Raw genomic sequence first — 17,918 nt, forward strand, 5'->3', positions numbered from 1 at the left:
TCTGTACTGGTACGCATTAAATATCTCTAGAACTTGACAGACTGTGTCGAGAACGTGTTCATCGCGATGTGTGAAAATGCTCAAGCTTTAGCTTAAATTCATGTTTCGATGAAAAGGAATAGATTGCAGCATTTATGAAATCACCGTGTTCCACGGTTTTCGTTTGTTTTAATTATTCTACAGGCTTTAGTAACGACGATTTCTCTTCATTTAACCCTTTGAATACCAACTACGCATATATGCGTAATTAATGGTCGTGCTCTTTGTACCACTTGTGACGTCGTCAATTTAAATGTCGTCAGATATTCTTGATAAGCTGATAGTAGTGCTAGGCTAGCCCTTTCCGCACAATGGTCAGGTTTAGATATCGACGACATTCCGACGTCGCAAATCGAAAAACAAGGTTATCAGTTTTGGTGTAAAATGGTCCACAACGCCTATGATTGATCAAGGTCCATTTCTAGGCTTCGCCCGTAATTAACATCCAACTTTTCACTGCAGCCAGAAAGAACATACAATGCAAAAGGTAGCCAGTGTAAAACGGCAGAGAAAAACAGAAAGGAAAGGGCCAACAAACGAAATTGAGAACGGTTAATGGCAAAAAAAAAGTCCAAATTTTGGCTTATGCGCATGCCCGTAATTGAAGTTTTGCTCAATTTTGTACCTAATCCTCGAAAAAGCTCTCCTTTTAGCAAAAAAAAGCTTTTTTAGCACAACTTAGGCTTATTTAGCGTCATGGCAGCTAAAAACCTGACTAAACGGTTAAAAACGGTATTTTTTGGCAAAAGTTTGGTATTCAAAGGGTTAAGAATTCGGCGAAGGAGGCGAGACTGCTAAGAAATGACATACTAAGATTAAGATGTCACAATTAATCGTCCAGATTTACAAACTTTCACATACTGCATAGCAAGAGTTGTGAAAGTCAAGCACGATCTCCTTCACATCGCTTTACAGATAAATCAGAGCAAACTTTCTCAGTGGAATCCACGCGAAAAAGGACGAAGGCTCGACGAGTATGACATCCTCGTGTTGTTCGTGGCGCAATGCACTCCAGTAAAAGTGGCGCAGTGCAGTCTGGTTAACTGCAATGCATTCTGGTAAAAAGTGATGAATTCGAGAATTCGTACCCCCCTCTATATTCTTCTTAAATCCTGATTATGTTGCTGCTCGCTCGCTACGCTCGCTCCGCAGCAATAAAATGAGCTACAGCAGTGTTGATCGAAAGACGTTTTTCACACACTGATGTTTAAAACATCATCATAAATCAAATTCATGTCATATTCAACTAGATGGGGACTTATGATCGGAAGTAACATTTTGTTTACAGGTAGATGGGTCTATGACTAGCGGGGCTTAGACGGCTTATAAGCGGAAGTTTACAGTATTTCCATTGTTGTCCTACATTGGTGGAGGTTACAGAGAAAGGAACTCAGCCCAAGTTTTAAATAAAATCTTTAAAACTTTATTGAATTAATCAAATCCTCTCTAATTGGTCACCCTTAAATCACCTGTGACAAAATTAATGTATTTTCCCCTCTCAGTTTTTGATTGTTTATGATAATAACTTTAAAAAGTAGCAAAGTGGCCTCTCTTTTCTTGTAAAAGTATATAAACTGCTTGAATGAAGTTACAAATCTGCATTCTAAACTACAGTACACCCAACAAACAGATGTGACTGAGTAGCCAACAAAGAAACAATTTTGTGACTTTGATCCATTTGTCAACTAATTCAAGAAATAGTGAAGCAAGTCACACAGTTGTTTGAATTACAGGCTTGTGAAAAATTGAAGGTCCTTTGAACTAAATATGTTTCCATAGGAAGGGTTCTGACTAGCTGAAGAATCAAACCCTTCTTAAAAATGCTAATTTCTGTCAAAAACATTTTTTTATCCAAAAGTACCAAAACCAACAGGTAAACTTATAGTTCTTCATGCTTTGGTAAAGCACGGCCGTAGTCTGTGGCTTCACTGCCAACAAAAGTTTCGTGGTTTTTCACAATCTCCTCCTCACTCAGTTTACCATCACTGTTCTCATCTGCAGTTGATACCAGATGGCGTGCTTCCTCTTGGGCCATCATGTGATCAGTTTCAGGAAGAATCCAAAGTTTCACCTATCAAAATCATGAGATGCAAGCTTAGAATCACTCCTATGCATGCCAAAATACTAATTCTCTTAAATTTGTACTTTGAGTACATTTTTTGACCAATGAACTACACTACTTTCATGGAAAAATACTGCTATCACATGCAGGATTTCATCACAGGCTTCATGCATTTCATACATTTCATATATTGTGCTACTGCTTCTAAGTCCATGGCACAAAATAAAGGAAATGTTCATATATCTTAATCTTATTTGGAATGATGTGTGTTGTGTTGCTTTACATTTCTGTTTGAGTTTTGCAGTATTTTGTTGAGTCTGCAGGCCGAGTCAAACTGACAAGAAAAATGTTGAGCATTATTAACCACTGAAATGTTTAATAGGAGATTCATTGTCCAATGTTTTCCTTCACCAAAATCCTGTGTTGGTCGCTCTTACAGAGTCAGAAAAAATAAAAGATCTACAAAAAACCTTTTCAGCTGGTCACCTCAAGTACAAATACAGTAGGATATTTGTACTACACATCTTATTTTGCACATTATTAGAGGTACTCCTGAAAACAAAAGAGCCAAAGTGAAACTTGCCTCCTCCTTATCAAGTTTGCCATCATGATTTTTATCATATTCCTCATTGAACCTTTTGGTTTCCTCCTTCACCCACTCTGGTTCTTCTGCTTCCTTGTCATCTGGGTCACGGTAGTCTCCCAGGAATTCATCCAAGCTTATGACACCATCTTTGTTACGATCAATATCTTAAGGGAAAAAATACATTACAGGTTTGTTCTACATTTAGTCTGTGTGACCTTGGGAAAGAACACATTATTGTCCAAATAAAACTAGAAGATGCCACCAGATACCCATTTTTTTGCATACCATTTGTAGATATAGTAATGGAAAACACTGGGCAATGTTTGTCTTTTGATTTGGTTCTCTATATACTGGTGTTCTCTTGTTTTACACTGTACATACCAGTAGACCGTTTTATTGTCATATTTGACATATACATTGGTTAAGCAAAAAGCTTTTAAAATAATAAAAGTTTTTATCACTTTACAGTCAAACTGGATGTGCTTTCGATGGAAAATCTGGAATGTTGCAGCTCTCAATGTGTTGTTCTACAAAATATGCATACCCCTCCCACAGAAGGCTTTGGTTTGAACCCTCCGACTCCTCTGAAAATTCCAGCTTTCATTTGAACATTTTGGCAAAAAACACCTATCCCCCTCAGAATTTCCAATAACCCTCCTTGAGGTAGGAATGGATATTTTCTGGAACTGTGTGATGTTCCATTATTCATTATTCATTGATAGTCTGCTCAGTGCAACTTGCAAGTTTCAGTTCCAATTCACTGATGTTCCAGCCAAAAGACCACCCAATTTGACTTTCAATGACCTCAAAATATACCATCAATGTTTCAGGCCATTGTTGTTAAGACGTTTAGCTGCCTAATGGTTTAACCTGCTTTTTTATTGACAGTGCTGTCTACAAATGAAAATGTCTGACAAGATGAAAGCATTATAAGGATAAGACTTTAAAAGCCCCAGATTCTGAGAAATATTTCCTCATTTTATTCAGTAGGTCCAATATGGATTTGCTTGGATTCCATTGTTCCAAGAAAAAGTAACACATGCAATGAATATTTCAGTTCAAAGAGCTTCAACTAACAGCATTCAAAAGTACCAGTAATTGCTGGTTGTCATGTAAATATTTCAAATAAGAGCATAAGAAACAATCTCCCCCAAGTTAAAAAATATTTAGTGCATAAATGTGTTACTGGGTACCTAAAGCCAAGGGTACCAAAACCCACATCAAGGAGCTACAGGGAAAAACAGAATTTTTTTTTACAAAATGAATGCTAGTTATTCCAAAGTTTCAAATTACAGTTTACCTTTAACATTATCTGTGAAATTGATTTTAGTGGACTAATCATCAATAGGCATTATCAGAGGTTTTTTCACTAAATTATCTCCCTTAGTGGTAATATTTTTTTCACCACCATCATCAAAAGTTGTTCTTCTTTAAGAAATCCAAAAATGTTCCATTATCAAAAAAACAACTTATTGTGCACATCTCAATATTTACTTTGTGTGCATTGAAAATATTATTTTTCATTAAAAGACAAATAATGCTACCACAATTTCCTTAAGTATCTGCAAAATTGATTTGAACAGCCTTGGTAATATGGCTTTTTCCCCTTTATCTGCCTCACTGACTCTGTTTATTTTCAGTTCAATGATCAGAGGTTGTTCTTCATTGTTTCTTTGTCCAAAAATTCTCCATGGCAACAATAATTTATTGTGTGGAATTCAATGTTCAGTTTGTGTGCCTTGAAAATATTATTTTTTATTAAAAGACAAATTATGCAAACATATTTTGCTTAATTATCATAAAAACAGACAAAGACTTGAATGACTAAAAAAACCTTCTCTAGAGAAAACAAGAACAAAGCAAAGCAAAAAGTCCTTAACAACAAGAAAATGTTCTTCCCATAAATTTTAAAGAAGAGAGCAAGTGAAGTGTTAAATATAAAGCTACCAAAAAAGTTTAAATCGGATAAATTCGGGTAACCTTATTTAATTGAATCTTGCAATTAATTAGAGGTATTGAAAAGTAAAACCAAAATTTATATTTTTTGAACAATAAACGTGTTTTTCTATGAGAGTACAAGCTTGTGATCGACAAGAAAGATTGAAATTCTACAAACAACTTTTTCAAATTCTTTTTAGACACTTTTTAATTTACCTTCAATAGTTTCCAAAACATGGACATCTCCCATCTCTGTCGATGATTCAGGGTGCATGAAGTGTACAAACTCCTCTTTAGACAGAGCTCCATCTTTATCTTTGTCGGCCGTGTCAAACCGTCTTTTATCTGTTCGCAGCAGCTGTTTTGTTTCCTCGTCCGTGTCATCTTCGAGCTCTTCCGGACCGTAAGTCGCCTTCGTGTACTCATCCCAGGTTATCTTTCCGTCACTGTTCGTATCTTTTCCCTTCACATCTTCGTCTATTCCCTCCAAGAGGCGTTTGCTGAAAACGTCCCTAACCCAGTTCGTCAACTCTTCTTCGGTAACAAACCCATCTTTATCGGAATCCACTTTCTTCACTAAAACCTTCAGGCGCCTGGAAGCTTCTTCTGGTGGAAGCTCATCGTATTCGTCTTTCATGTCACCTAAGAAGGCCTCGTGGTCGTATTCCGGGTTATGCTCTCCATCCACTGTGTGCTCCTTCTCCGATAGAGTCAGATCTTCGTGCGGTTTAGGCCTTTCCTTGCCGGTGGTGGCTGCATAAATACAGCTGTTTATGAGAAGTGCACAGAGCGCAACATACAGTACCCCGTTCATGTTTACGTCCGTAAAAGACAAGAGGTGAATGGACTTCTTGTGGCTACGAATAACGAAAGGAAAACAACACCAGCTGTAACTTTTAAACTAGACGAAACACGTTGAACTCAACGTGGCAAAATCTAGCAGGCTTCTCCCAGCTGAAAGAGTCTATGATAAACTTAGTCAGCGGATAATCCACATTTCAACTAGTACGGTGTTTAAGCGTACACAAATGACTGCACAGATTGGACAACCAAAGAAAGAAAACAAAAACAAAAAGAAATCTAAGTTCAAAAGCGAAAAAACAGTACCGTGGTCCCAGATTATCTTTTGGTTTCTTTTCTTTCTCAATAACGGAACTAAACTAAGACAAGTAAAAGAAAAAGTAATTTTAAGATCGTAATTTCTACCGGTTCAAAAGGCCGTTCCCAAAATTCAGGTTATTCTAGATCTGGTTAAACCCAAGGTGATAAAACATTAACTTGAAAATTTTTTGAAAAGAATTCAAAACAGTCTCACTTCACAATGTTTCACTGGCCTTCAAATGGGTTTTAAAGTTCCCGCAAAACTGCAAAAGTGCCTGACGTTGAATGTCGGATTCACGGTTTCCCGCCAAAAAGTGACCAAAAGCTTAATGATTAACCTTTGCGTAAAGGTTCTTTTCGCGCGCAAGCAAGCTGACATTGTGGAGCTGTTTTCCAATATCACGCAAGACTACAGTGAAATTCACTGAAAGCATCGTTGATTAAGCTACATTTGAGCGAAATTAACTTTTAGCAAGATGAGCGGAACGATATCGAGGTCACCTTTTCTCAGAAAACGACCAAATCATACCACTCCATTGCTTGGAGAATGGACGTGCTTCAAACGACGTGGAGAGCTGTTGGTTCTGTTAGGAGATGTCGTTCGAGTTGAAGACAAGGGCCTCCTAAAAGGCTATTATTCCTTCCCCATGAACGCTTTTATCACCTTGTGGAGCCAGGTGGGGTATCAGTTATCGATTAGCGAAGAAGAATTTATTAAAAACAATACGATCGCGAAAGAACTCATGAAGTTAGTGCCGTTCAACGATGCCGCGCAGTTCATCGCGCAATATTTGATGAAGCCTGTACAAGTCCTGCTCCGCACTTTTAACCCGGTGTTAATAGATAATGGCAATCCCAGTACTGACACAATAACGATCGAACCGCATGCAGATGACGATGGATCAGCAGAACCGGTTGGGGATGATTGCAAGACTTGTGAGAAATCACCGGAGGTCAATGACAAAAGTGCGAAACTGCGGAGCTTAAAAAGAGGAGAAAGAGCAGTAGTAGAGTTGCTAGACTGTGCTGGAGGGAGCGAAGACAGCAGAAAGAAAAGGAAGGCGAGTGGAAATCCAGGTGAGCTCTTGAGTCTTAAATCGCGGGGCAGGGATTCCCATGGGAAAAGGTCGGGGATGCTCGTCGAAACCGTAATGGACACCGACCACTCTGGGAGTGGCTCAAGCCACTTGGAACGAAAATGGCAGTGGACTATTTTGACATTTCTTTGAGTACACCCTATAAAATACTTCTACTGCTAAAAAGAGAGGCATTTTGTCCTAAACAAGCTATGTCAGACCAAAATCCTTGATTTACACTTCTTAGCAAGATGACGAGCATCCCCAACCTTTTCATATCGGTGTCCCTCCCCCGCCCCGGCCTTAAGGACGGTGCCTACTTTTGTTAGTGCGCACGCGTTATGGGCATTACGCAAGGCATGGTTTAAGCGCCATGTGCGCGCTGGGTTGACATTGACGCAATCAACTACGCTACCAAGTACACGACTAAATTGAAAGCAAAACTTTCCCACTGTGACCAAATCAAGTTTAATGAACCTGTACTTAAACCAGGGACACCAGAACAGCAGCATATCGCTAACCACTAACTGTTAACGTCCTCCAACCGAAGAAATAGCTGTTATCTGTCAAAAATTATACTGAAATCCAATTGTAAACATGTACCTACAGATGGCGTAGTACGCACGCAAAATAAGTGTGAGATGTGCAAATGTTTTGCTTACTGGGGAGGTGACAGGAAAAAATGTAACAGGCACCGCAAAAGGTTTCAAAAAGGATCAATAACTTTAAAAAACACGTGGTTACCCCTATATTTTATGTTATGAAATAAAAGTGGCAAGCCTATTCAGCAAATGATTAGTTTCGGGTTGTGAACAAAAGATATTTAGACTGTATTTTAGCTGAAACAGAGGAAGGCTGTGAGAGACACTAAAAGTGCTGTTGCAACAATTTTGTTATTAAAAATATACCAAAAATGATTTTTTATGTCACCATTTACAATGTAGGTTTTAGATCTTTATAAATGTGTTTGCTCTTCTGTATGTAAAGGCGAATTCTAAAGAAAGCTGTGAAGAAATATCCTCTCCTTCTATTTTCAGAAAAATGCCGATGTCAGCATTTTTGTTGAGATTCAATACTAATTATCTCAAAAAAATGTGTGGCTACCCCCTTTTTTCTTTGTAGATTCCAATAGCCCTTGCAAAGAACTACTTTTTCTGCACGGCCCTAACCTGGCACAAAAACATTTGTATTTAGTAGGCACCGTCCTTAAATCAACTGATTAACCCAGGGAGTCTGGTGTTCGTTAGATTCCTTTTCTCTCCTACATGTAAGATTATAAGAGGTACTAATAATTAAATTCAAATTAAATGACAGGGATGCTTTTTAAAGAAAAAATTTCAAATTAAAATAAGTTTCAAAGAAACACATGGTTCCCTATATTTCAGTCTAATACCGGATAACTTGATAACTCAAATGGTGATTATTATTTTAGATTTTGTCATCCTTTAGGGTCCTGATTTATTGCTCCCTTTGCCGTCAGATGGGCTCTGATTCCAGTCAAACCCTCAGTTTGGTGTTAACATCCTCTGAATAGAAAAATCTGATTATTGTGACTGCAAATTTTCAGACAAATCAGACAGAGCCAGATTTTTTGCCCTTTCTTGTTACATTTCCCAGGTAAACTTTATAGCTGGCTATCAAATTTCCTAGGTTGGTCAATTTACAGCCAAACCTCACTATTTGTCTTCATTTGCACTTGAAATGACAGTCTGGAAAGGTGAACATCCAGATAATCAAAACTGACATAATATTGAGTAACTCTTTAGAACCAATAAATATCATTTTCCCATGGTAAGTTTTCCAAATAACATGAATAATCAACTTATTTGATATCGTTTTGTCTCACTTAGGAGACTGCTGCCCCCACACAGATGAAATTTTCCTGCAGTCAATTGTTACTTTCACAAAGGCATTTGTAGGCAAGAAGCAGTGTGATAAAGGTATTGAACTGATAAAGCCTTGTAGTTTGTTTAAGACTGGTTTTCACTAGCAATGTAGTTGGAGTCGGAGTCACAAGAGAGCTTATAAACTGGTGAAAATCAAAAATCAGAGTCTTAAGCGGAGTCATAAGCTTGACAGAATTGGAGTTGGAAGAATCAGAGCATTTCCATTTCTCCCAATTCTGATTATGACTCGATCACTTATGATCCAGTAAAACTAGATTGTCAGAGTCGGAAGCAGAAGCGGAAAAACCAACCAATCACAAGACCCGGAATCAAGCATTGTGATTGGTTTATTCTTCCGCTTTTGCTTCTGACTCCAACAATCTAGTTTTCACTAGATTGTAAGCAACAGAGTTATGAGCAGAATCGGTGTTTTGCATCCAACTCTGTCGGTTTGATTTTCACTAGATCGTATCACTCTATGCTTCTGATTATGACTCCGACTACGACACTAGTGAAAACCAGCCTTAAGTTGATCCTAAAAATTTGCTCCGCAGGAGAAGAAATACTTGCCTGCAGCTTATAAGTCCGCTCTGTTTTCGTGAAGGTTGTCACTTTATCTAGAACTATGTATGATCTCGAGAAAGTGACTGTTAATGTCAGAGAGCAAAGAGTTATGTTAATGTTAAAGATGTTTTGTTAAAATTTTCGCTACTCATTTTGCAATATTAACGTTGTAAATGGCTGGTATTATCTTTAGCAGGATAATTATTTTTCATTTTATATCTAAGAAAAAAAGTAAAAAGAGAAATTTATTTTCCATGCTCAGTAGTTAGGTAGCTAGGAGAACACAAAGAAAGGATATAGAGTTGACTAATTATATGCCTAGAGCAACTCCAGTTCAGTTTCACAAGTTGACATCTCATTGACATGTAAATAAAGTTACTATTATTATTACTGATAAGAACTTTCCTTTTCTCAAAAACAGTCAAATCCTTGAACTTAACTGCAAAATTAAGGCTTCACATTATAATGTGGTTGTCGTTCACTTTTCAGTTTGCAATGCACGATGCACTTTTGATTAGATCGTATGGTAATTGCCAGCTACTTTGCGACTATTCTTATTTTAGTCGCTGTTTTCATATTTCACTCAGAGAGGATCCTGAAACAGCTTGAAGAGGAGCAGCAGTCTAGGAAGAGTGCTGAAGAAAAATTAAAAGAGCTTGAAGGTCAGTATGATTGACCCTTCAGGAGTCATTCTGTTTTGAAGTACAGGGCTGATCAGAAATGGCATTTGGCCATATCAGCTTGTGGCAAAGGCATACTAAGCTATCCAAGCACAGGTGCTACAGGTGCTCCTAAAAGGATCTTGGGGCATGCCCCTGGAACATTTTGGAATCCACGGCCTAAGAAAAGCCATATTTTACAGCATTTTTGAAGAAGTATCCCCATCCAGAAAGACACTCTTTTGTGAAGCTGCTGTGGTTACTCGAGTAGGTTTGCTTGTAGTCCATGATTTTGACTTTCATGAAAAAAAAAGTGCCTTATGGGCAAGGGATCCTGTAAGTTGTCTACCAACTAAATCATTAAAAGAGTAAACTAAGACTTGCCCAGGGCAAGCAAAATTTGAGAGCTACTTGTCCCAGGGTCAAGCTGGGATTAATTTTTTTATGAACCCTGGGTTGTAATAATAATAATATTATTAATAATTTATTAACATTGATATAATTTGTTCACTTGTTTCCACAAGATCGATTCAAACAGCAACTTCAAGAAGAACAGGAACTCAGGAAAGCCAAAGAAGAAGAAGTTAAAGCTCTTCAAGGTGATTCAGCCAGTTTCTTGTTCACAAAATAGAATATATAGTAAAATGTTGAAGAGTATTTGAAAAGTACTCATAGTAACATACTTTGATTTTAAATTTTGTTAAATCAATGAACAGGTCCACAGTGCCTACAAAGGTCTCTTTTAATACGAGTGACTGAACACAAGCATATTCAAATTGACCAGCATAACAGTGATTTTTGCTTGCAAGTTGTAGTGTAGTCTAACTGAGACCAAACGATGATAACACAACGGTTTTAATAAAGGTCATAAAAGCCCACCATTACTAGCCGTAATACAACAACAACTACATCCGGGGTACATCTCATTCTACTGCGCAAGCCCGAAGGGCCTATGACATCATTGCATCATTACACAAGTGGTTTTAGTGAATAGTCACATTAATGCACTGCAGACCTATATTTAAACAGGAGTCCTCTTGCAAACCCAGTTCTTAAAATTCTAGGCTGGGGCAGATCCAGGGGGAGGCCCCTAAATTAAAAAAAAATAAGACATATGACACACTGCCTTGGTCCCAGAATGCCAGAAATCCCATTTCTGAAAACCTCAATTTTAAAACTTTTCTAGGGGAGGATGCCCACAGACCCCCTAAAGGGGACCACCTTCAGCAGTCAATATCTTGAATCCCATTCTCTAAAATCCAGTATCTGCCCCAGCTTGGGTTTTTTGTCTATGATTCACTATCTCCAGCTACACCCAGCAATTCTATCAGAGCACTGGTATACGGAAGGCTGCAGTCATCTGGGTTGAACTTTTATGTAGAGTTGATATACACAATTTTTGTTTTATGTATTTGATTAAGGATACCTTTGATCTTTGACAGATGAGTTGCAGATGTCAAACAAGAAGAGGGAAGTTCTTGAAGACAAACTTCAGGGTAACTTAACATTTATTTTACATTATTGAGTCTGCAAGATAGTCTTGAGGTAAATCTGAATGTTCTGATTGGTTCTTTCTTGGCTGGGATTTTGGCCTAAGCTGTTTTTTTTTTTGGCGGGGGGAGGTGTGGTGGCCTCATGGTTAGTGCGCTGCTGTCCGGATCAAATGGTTCGAGTTCGAGCCCTGGCTGGAGACACTGCGTTGTGTTTTTGGGCAAGACACTTTACGCTCACAGTGCCTCTCTCTACCCAGGTGTATAAAAAGGTACCAGTGAACTCAATGCTGGGGGTAACCCTGTCTTGGACTAGTATCACATCCAGGGGGGAGTAGAAATACTCCTATTCACTTCATGCTACAGAAACTGGGATAAGCTCCGGCCTGGTGGACCACTTGGCTCGTATTCAGACTGTGTACTTTTTGTTCTCGAAAGCCGGAGAGTGCCATACAATAAACTACTTACTAACCTAGCTTGCTCAGGCTGTACTAGGGAATATTCGTCCGTGATCGTTTTTTGCACGGACGTCACTGTGCTTGGTCCATACTGTCACGACATCTAGCCAATATCCCCAGTATCACCTTTGTGTTCGGTTAGTAAGAGGTTATTGGTTAACTTATGGATGAGATTTTACTTAAGTAATAGATTGCTTTGCATTTGTTCTCTCTGTATGATTTCAGTAGACCATCAAGCAAACTAGAAAGGAGATAAACGAAAAATCCTGAACTAGGAGACATTGCTAGGAGAAGATATATTCCCCTTGTTCCCTGCAACCCGCATCTAGATTTTTTTTCGGTTTTAGTAACTGATTTATGTCTTCTCTAGAACGAAGGTCGTTTTGCCCTGAAGACGATTTTCCAAGACTGCTCGAAAATTTTTGTCAGTAAAACTAACGCTCGCACAGTACTTCATTCCTGTATTTTGTTTCATAATGCCCGTAAGTTTATCTTTTTCAACTGGTATAAAAAAATTTGGACTTTTAATCTGGGCAAACTGGTCCAGGCAAATCGTTTTCCGGGGTTTTCCGGCGATCTGCTTCCCTTCCTTGGGTGAAGACACTGGTGAGCAGTAATTTGAAAGTGCGGGCCGGCTTTGCTCTTAACGTGTTTTTCGCTCCTCTTCCTTCTAAGGAATAAAGCAATTTCTCCAAGTGGATCCTGATGGGAAAGTACATTGATAGAAGAATGCAACTTCCCTCCAACTGGCCTGGTGTGATGTTAGCTGTCCTGGTGTTGAAGTCGTGATTTTTTATGTAAACTGCTACAGTCGATCAACGTTTTTCGGAGGAATTCCTTTCAAAAAAAGAGTAATTCTGCAAATTATAGTATACTTCAGACCTCGTGGATACTGTTGTACATAAAGGATCGTTACACAGTTTTTTACATTTCAAGTAACAAAGTTAGTTGTTAATTATATTATATCGTTTCATGCCTTGAAAACAATAATCTTGGACCGTGTTCCCATTTGAGATACAAATGTTAACTGGGGCGCAACACGAAAATTGAATGTGACCAGCGCTGACTAAAATTTTGTATTTTGTTGATGGACTAGATAATAATTAAAACAGTTTTATATATGTATTCTTGAAGTTTAATTTTGTTTTATGCTCGTGAGTCATAATCAAGATTTTTCTTAAGTATTTTCGGGGGATATTTAAGAGAAGAAAAAGAAACTTAAAAGTCCTTGAAAGGGTGAAGAACCGTGTGCGCGTGTTTTGTGCGCTTGTTTAGCCCTCTCCTTGTGCATTTGCCGTGCCTATACCAGGAGATTATTATTCAACTGCAGCGAATATCGTCCAAATAACGCGCGAAATAAGTACAATAATTAAATGGTATATGAGCCATTAAACCGTGCTCTACAAATACGGTATGGCTCAAGTTGTTAAATACAAGGTCCAACCCCGCACAAACATTTTGCTCTTTTAACAAATGTTTCTCGTTTGCGCACCAAGGGAACAATGTTACTAAGCTTGGTTTTCTATTTATTCGAGAGCCCTTGCCGCCACCAACTCCAACATTTACTTTTCATTACAATGTTTTCCTTATTGCGATTAATTAAAAACTTTGTTGTACGCAAGTTGTTGGCACCACACTATCCCTTGAAAAGAAATTTTAGCTCCCGAGTGGAGAGGTGCTAAAAGAATCCTCTAACGGCACCTACATATCCATTCAGTTTGTTCCTCAGTACGAGAATCATTCGTTTTTACAACGTTTAAAGACGTTTAGGTGTGGTTTAGGAACTTCAACTTTACTTTGTCTCGGGAGGGGGGGGGGGGGGGGGGGCGGCGGGAGCAGTGGTGGTAATGGGTCAGGGCTCAAAGTTAACGACCAACTGGTCGCATATGCGACTAGATTTTTGGCTATGCGCCTAAAAAATCATGTGTGGTCGCACCACCACGCCTTAAAAGCCAAAGTACAGTGCGACTTCTCTAGTGCTTACTCACCTGACCATACTAACGTACTCAGATTGATAAATATGAATATAAACGTAGATATAACACAACCAGGCACCAAATAATAAAGTTGCACCATTTTCCTTTCATCAGTGTGTGTTTTATTCGTCAACTTTAAGCCTAATTTCCCAGTGGATTCTCGGAACTCGAACGTTCATTTCTTCCCCACGTTTTGTGTTGTAAATAACTCCGCTGACACATGCAAATGAAGGAATGAAGCACATGCTTCTTGCGCAATCGATGATCCAGCGGAAAGCGTTGAAACTGGGGATGAGAATTAAATCGTGTGCTCGTTCTTCGCGAACAACAGTTACAGAATGCTGCGTTTTGTAAAGAAAGCTTTGTTTTCGCTTGTCTGACATACAAAAATGTCCAACGTTTTCGGAACGGGCCGGTCCACGAGTTCTATGGCTTGGAAGCTAGCCAAATGAGCAAAGTTCGTGCTAGTTCTACCCAGATGTTGAATAAATCAAGAATGTTCGTGAACAGAATTTCAAAGGGAGTCAAACAACAAGCAATTGGATAGTGAGGATACTCAACGGAGCGACGTCAGTAGTTAATATCTAAGCATAACCCTTGTGTGAAATATCCTGATTCTTTTATTTGTTTTCGTTGTGTTCAATACTGCTAGAATAGGCCCATACTGCAACACGAAACCTGAGTCGCTCTTTTTGGAGCGTTAAGAATTCTTTTCGAGTAGGTGCTCCAAGTATTTGAAGCTGTGTGCCTAAAATTGTTAACTCTGCGCCTAAAATTTCGGCAGTGCGCCTAAAAATTTACACCTGGTCGCACAAGTGCTCCCAAAGCCAAAAATAAACTTTGAGCCCTGTGGGTTGTATCTTTTTTCTCCTCAAGAAAACAAAGAGACGATTCTTTGCCATACCTTCACTTTCCTTTCATATTGAATTAAATATCCGTACATTGGACATCAACGTTCCCGCAAACATTTCACAGTGAGTGGGAAACTAAGTATACCTTATGAGAAATTAACGATGCACGTTGACAACGCAAAGAAAATTTACGTTACACAAAATTAACGCGAATTTTCCAAAAGTTAGGTTTACATACATCAAATTAACGCGAAAGTTTCGAAAACAATGTGCGCCTAACTTTATTTTACTCAAATTCCCCGCAATACAAACTTCTCAACATACATATCTAAAGGAAAAAATACGAAGACCAGTCGAAAGACATTTTGAACTCAATTCTTAACGAGGAACTGTCAGATAGTGACTCCGAGGCATTGATAGTGGAGCAATGAGCAGATGAGATTTTGTTATTGAAGTAACGGTGCTGTAAAACGACAATGGTGTAAAATAGTGTGATTTAAATTAACATCGAACGTAAATTAAGAGGCATTAAATTAACGCGATTTTTTTAAAATCGCGTCAATAATAACGTGCATCGTTAATTTCCCATAATAAGGTATATACTCTTATTTGTGAAATACAAGTAGCTCGCTCTTTTCACTCTTTCATCGCATATCCAAGGCTTTCTACGCTACACTAGTCTAATTCGCGATTACTAATTGTGTGACAAGGTGAATGGGGGTAGCTTTAAAAACTAAAATCTAATGCCTTGGCTTTGGATTTTGTTTTTAAAGTAAGTGTTTACAAGAAGTAGGTCTTAAGAGATCCACTCCACAGAAAACGCCAGAAAAAATATCAACAGGAAACCCAAGACGCTTTCCATTCGACCTCAAATACTGTTTTGCATTTCCGGAAAATTCCAGTAGCGAATGGAGCAGCTCTTTGCGGAATTTCCGGAAAAGAGGACAATCTTCTATTTTCCAGCAACTTTCCGAGGAAATTTCCATACCATTTGTCTCCGTTTCTAGAGTTCCGGAGTTTTTGGTTCAATGGATCGAAAGGCCCCTAATCAAATTAACTAGCTCACGGAATTTATTCATTCAAAGGGACAGCTCTTGACAAAAAACTGATGGTATGGTGTAAAAGAAAAATTAAAAAAAAAAGTTGCAAAGAGCTCACTGTTACCTATTTGAAAGAACTATTTTACTACACTCAAAGTTCCTATGCTGCGGCCTGCGGGAGATTTGGACAAGAAAGGGCGCGAAAAGACGGAAACCCCTGCAACAACGAACCAATGAGAGAAGAGTATAAGCCCACGTGGGATGACGCAAAACCAGGCGCGGTTTTCAAATCGTCCCATTCTTCAAACAATTCCTTGAGCTCAAAGCATTTTTACAGAGAAGCTCATCATTTTTATTCCCCGTCAACTTGTTTAACGACGGAACGAGCCGCAACAGCATTACAAGAATGGCCGAAACCAACTGAAACAAGCAAGTGAGTGTATTCTCTGTTTGCCAAGTCTTGTAACGTTAGAAAAGTTGCATTAATGTTTGCCCGGTATACACTCGGCAAAAACACGTGGTTTCAATTCATACAGGAGAAAAATAATTTTTCCCCTCCTAAAACCTCTCTATCTCCAAATATTTATTCAAAATTAGTTCCCCTTTACAAAATTAATCTAACTTTATTTTTGATTGCAGAATATTCAACAGGAAATGATAAACATTTAAGCTCGAAACTCTCATCTTCAAGTTGCTGCGACACGCTTTGCAAACACCGCTGGGAAGCTGGAAGTTAGAATATTTGATGGTAAGCAACGTTCCATTGTTATATTTTATTGAGAAACAGTGTCGTAATTTTATTCTGCGCAAAAAAATTATTTCAAGTTGTATTTATCATTCAAGAAGTCTTGAAAAACAGTTCTTGCTCGAAGAGCACATGCATTTTGTTGCGCGAATCAAAACTGCCGTGTTTTCAAAATATTTCCTTTATACCTGGATTGACCTTTCACTCTGAAATCGGTAAATGAAGTAACCTTGTTAAAAAATAAACAGGCTTTAGGTGATATTTTTCTCCATTATAAATAATATCCTTTCTTTGACCTGCGGCGCAAAATGACCTCACATTTTATTGTTAACTCGCCAAGTTTAATTTTTTCCGTCAGTTTATGAACATCTGCAACAACTTGTTTCGATATAATTTTCTTGAATAAAATTTGTTTCCTTGAACCTTTGCCGCACTCGTTTTATTTATTTATTTATTTTTTTGTAAAACAGCTCCAGAGTACGGCGCGCAACACTGTACGCAAAATTAACATATGTACAATGCAACTATAAAAATTCCGTATCAAATATTCACTCGTTATACTCGAGATGTAAAAGACTGTATTGAGCAAATTTGAGTTATTACGAAAAGAAAAGAAAGAATTTTAAATGTTCTTCGAATTTTTCCGTTTTAAAAAGCCTGCTACGTGTAAGAATTGTCTTCAAAGTCGCATCGAAGTTTTGGCTTACGTTTTGTTCGCATTTCCAGCCTGTAATTGGAAAGCCAAGATTATTACACGGTGCATTTTAAATTAAAGAACAGGGCCACCATTTGCAGTGTTGATAAATTGTCAAGAGAACTTTTGTTAGCTTTTGAATCGGCGTTTCCATGTTTTTCAGTTTCTTAACTGGTTAAATGGCATAAGGGGAAGGGGAAGATTCCCTTGGGACTTCCTTAAATTTACAAAGTGTTTTAGATATGTAGACCACTTCGTCTCACGTTGAGAATCTATCTGTTTTCATTTTTTAGTCCCTGATGAGCGAAGTCTGGTCAAGCTGCCAACCAGTCCACCCCCGTCAGTACTGCTCAGCTCCACCCACACAAGACAAGACCTGACTCTGACCCGATCAACTCGAATGGGGACATCTTAAGAGGCGGAGGCAATGGTAGGGTGGGGAAGATGAAGACCACTTCTTTCCTCCTTCTCGTTGCCTACTGCTACTTACGATTTACTCAAACGAGAAGAGTGGGAACGAGTCAGAAAGAAGATTCTGATGGAAGACTTGAATACAATGTTGGTTGGTGAAATTACTTGTGGGTTGGGTGGGGAGGGTTAAATAGAGCTCTGGATGAACCTTAAATCAAATTTCGGCCAGAAGTCAATATACTTCTGATTCGGCTTAATTTAAGGTAGTTAAGTTAGTTAGTTGGGCCCCTGGTTTGGGATGGCTCTTCCCTTTAGGCTTTCCTTTGGGTTTCTTTTCAGGTT

At 38.5% G+C, this 17,918-nt stretch overlaps 2 protein-coding genes across 2 annotated transcripts; one reads left to right on the forward strand and one right to left on the reverse strand.

Annotated features, from left to right (window-relative positions):
• Positions 1-1,439: 1,439 nt before the first annotated feature.
• LOC145491825 (calumenin-like) lies at positions 1,440-5,554 on the reverse strand. The gene is made up of 3 exons (XM_081471102.1): positions 4,842-5,554; positions 2,685-2,851; positions 1,440-2,110 (listed from the first exon to the last, which is right to left on the reverse strand). The coding sequence occupies exons 1-3, from the start codon at positions 5,437-5,439 to the stop codon at positions 1,919-1,921; spliced, it is 957 nt and encodes a 318-aa protein (XP_081327228.1). The 5' UTR covers positions 5,440-5,554; the 3' UTR covers positions 1,440-1,918.
• A 128-nt stretch (positions 5,555-5,682) lies between these two features.
• LOC145491833 (uncharacterized) lies at positions 5,683-12,980 on the forward strand. Its single transcript, XM_081471114.1, has 6 exons — positions 5,683-6,803; positions 8,653-8,742; positions 9,840-9,914; positions 10,436-10,510; positions 11,354-11,407; positions 12,535-12,980. Exons 1-6 carry the CDS (start codon positions 6,203-6,205, stop codon positions 12,579-12,581), a joined length of 942 nt encoding a protein of 313 aa, XP_081327240.1. The 5' UTR covers positions 5,683-6,202; the 3' UTR covers positions 12,582-12,980.
• The last annotated feature ends 4,938 nt before the right edge of the window (positions 12,981-17,918 follow it).

Source organism: Orbicella franksi, chromosome 1 (assembly GCF_964199315.1).
Source record: "Orbicella franksi chromosome 1, jaOrbFran1.1, whole genome shotgun sequence".
NCBI lineage: Eukaryota > Metazoa > Cnidaria > Anthozoa > Scleractinia > Merulinidae > Orbicella > Orbicella franksi.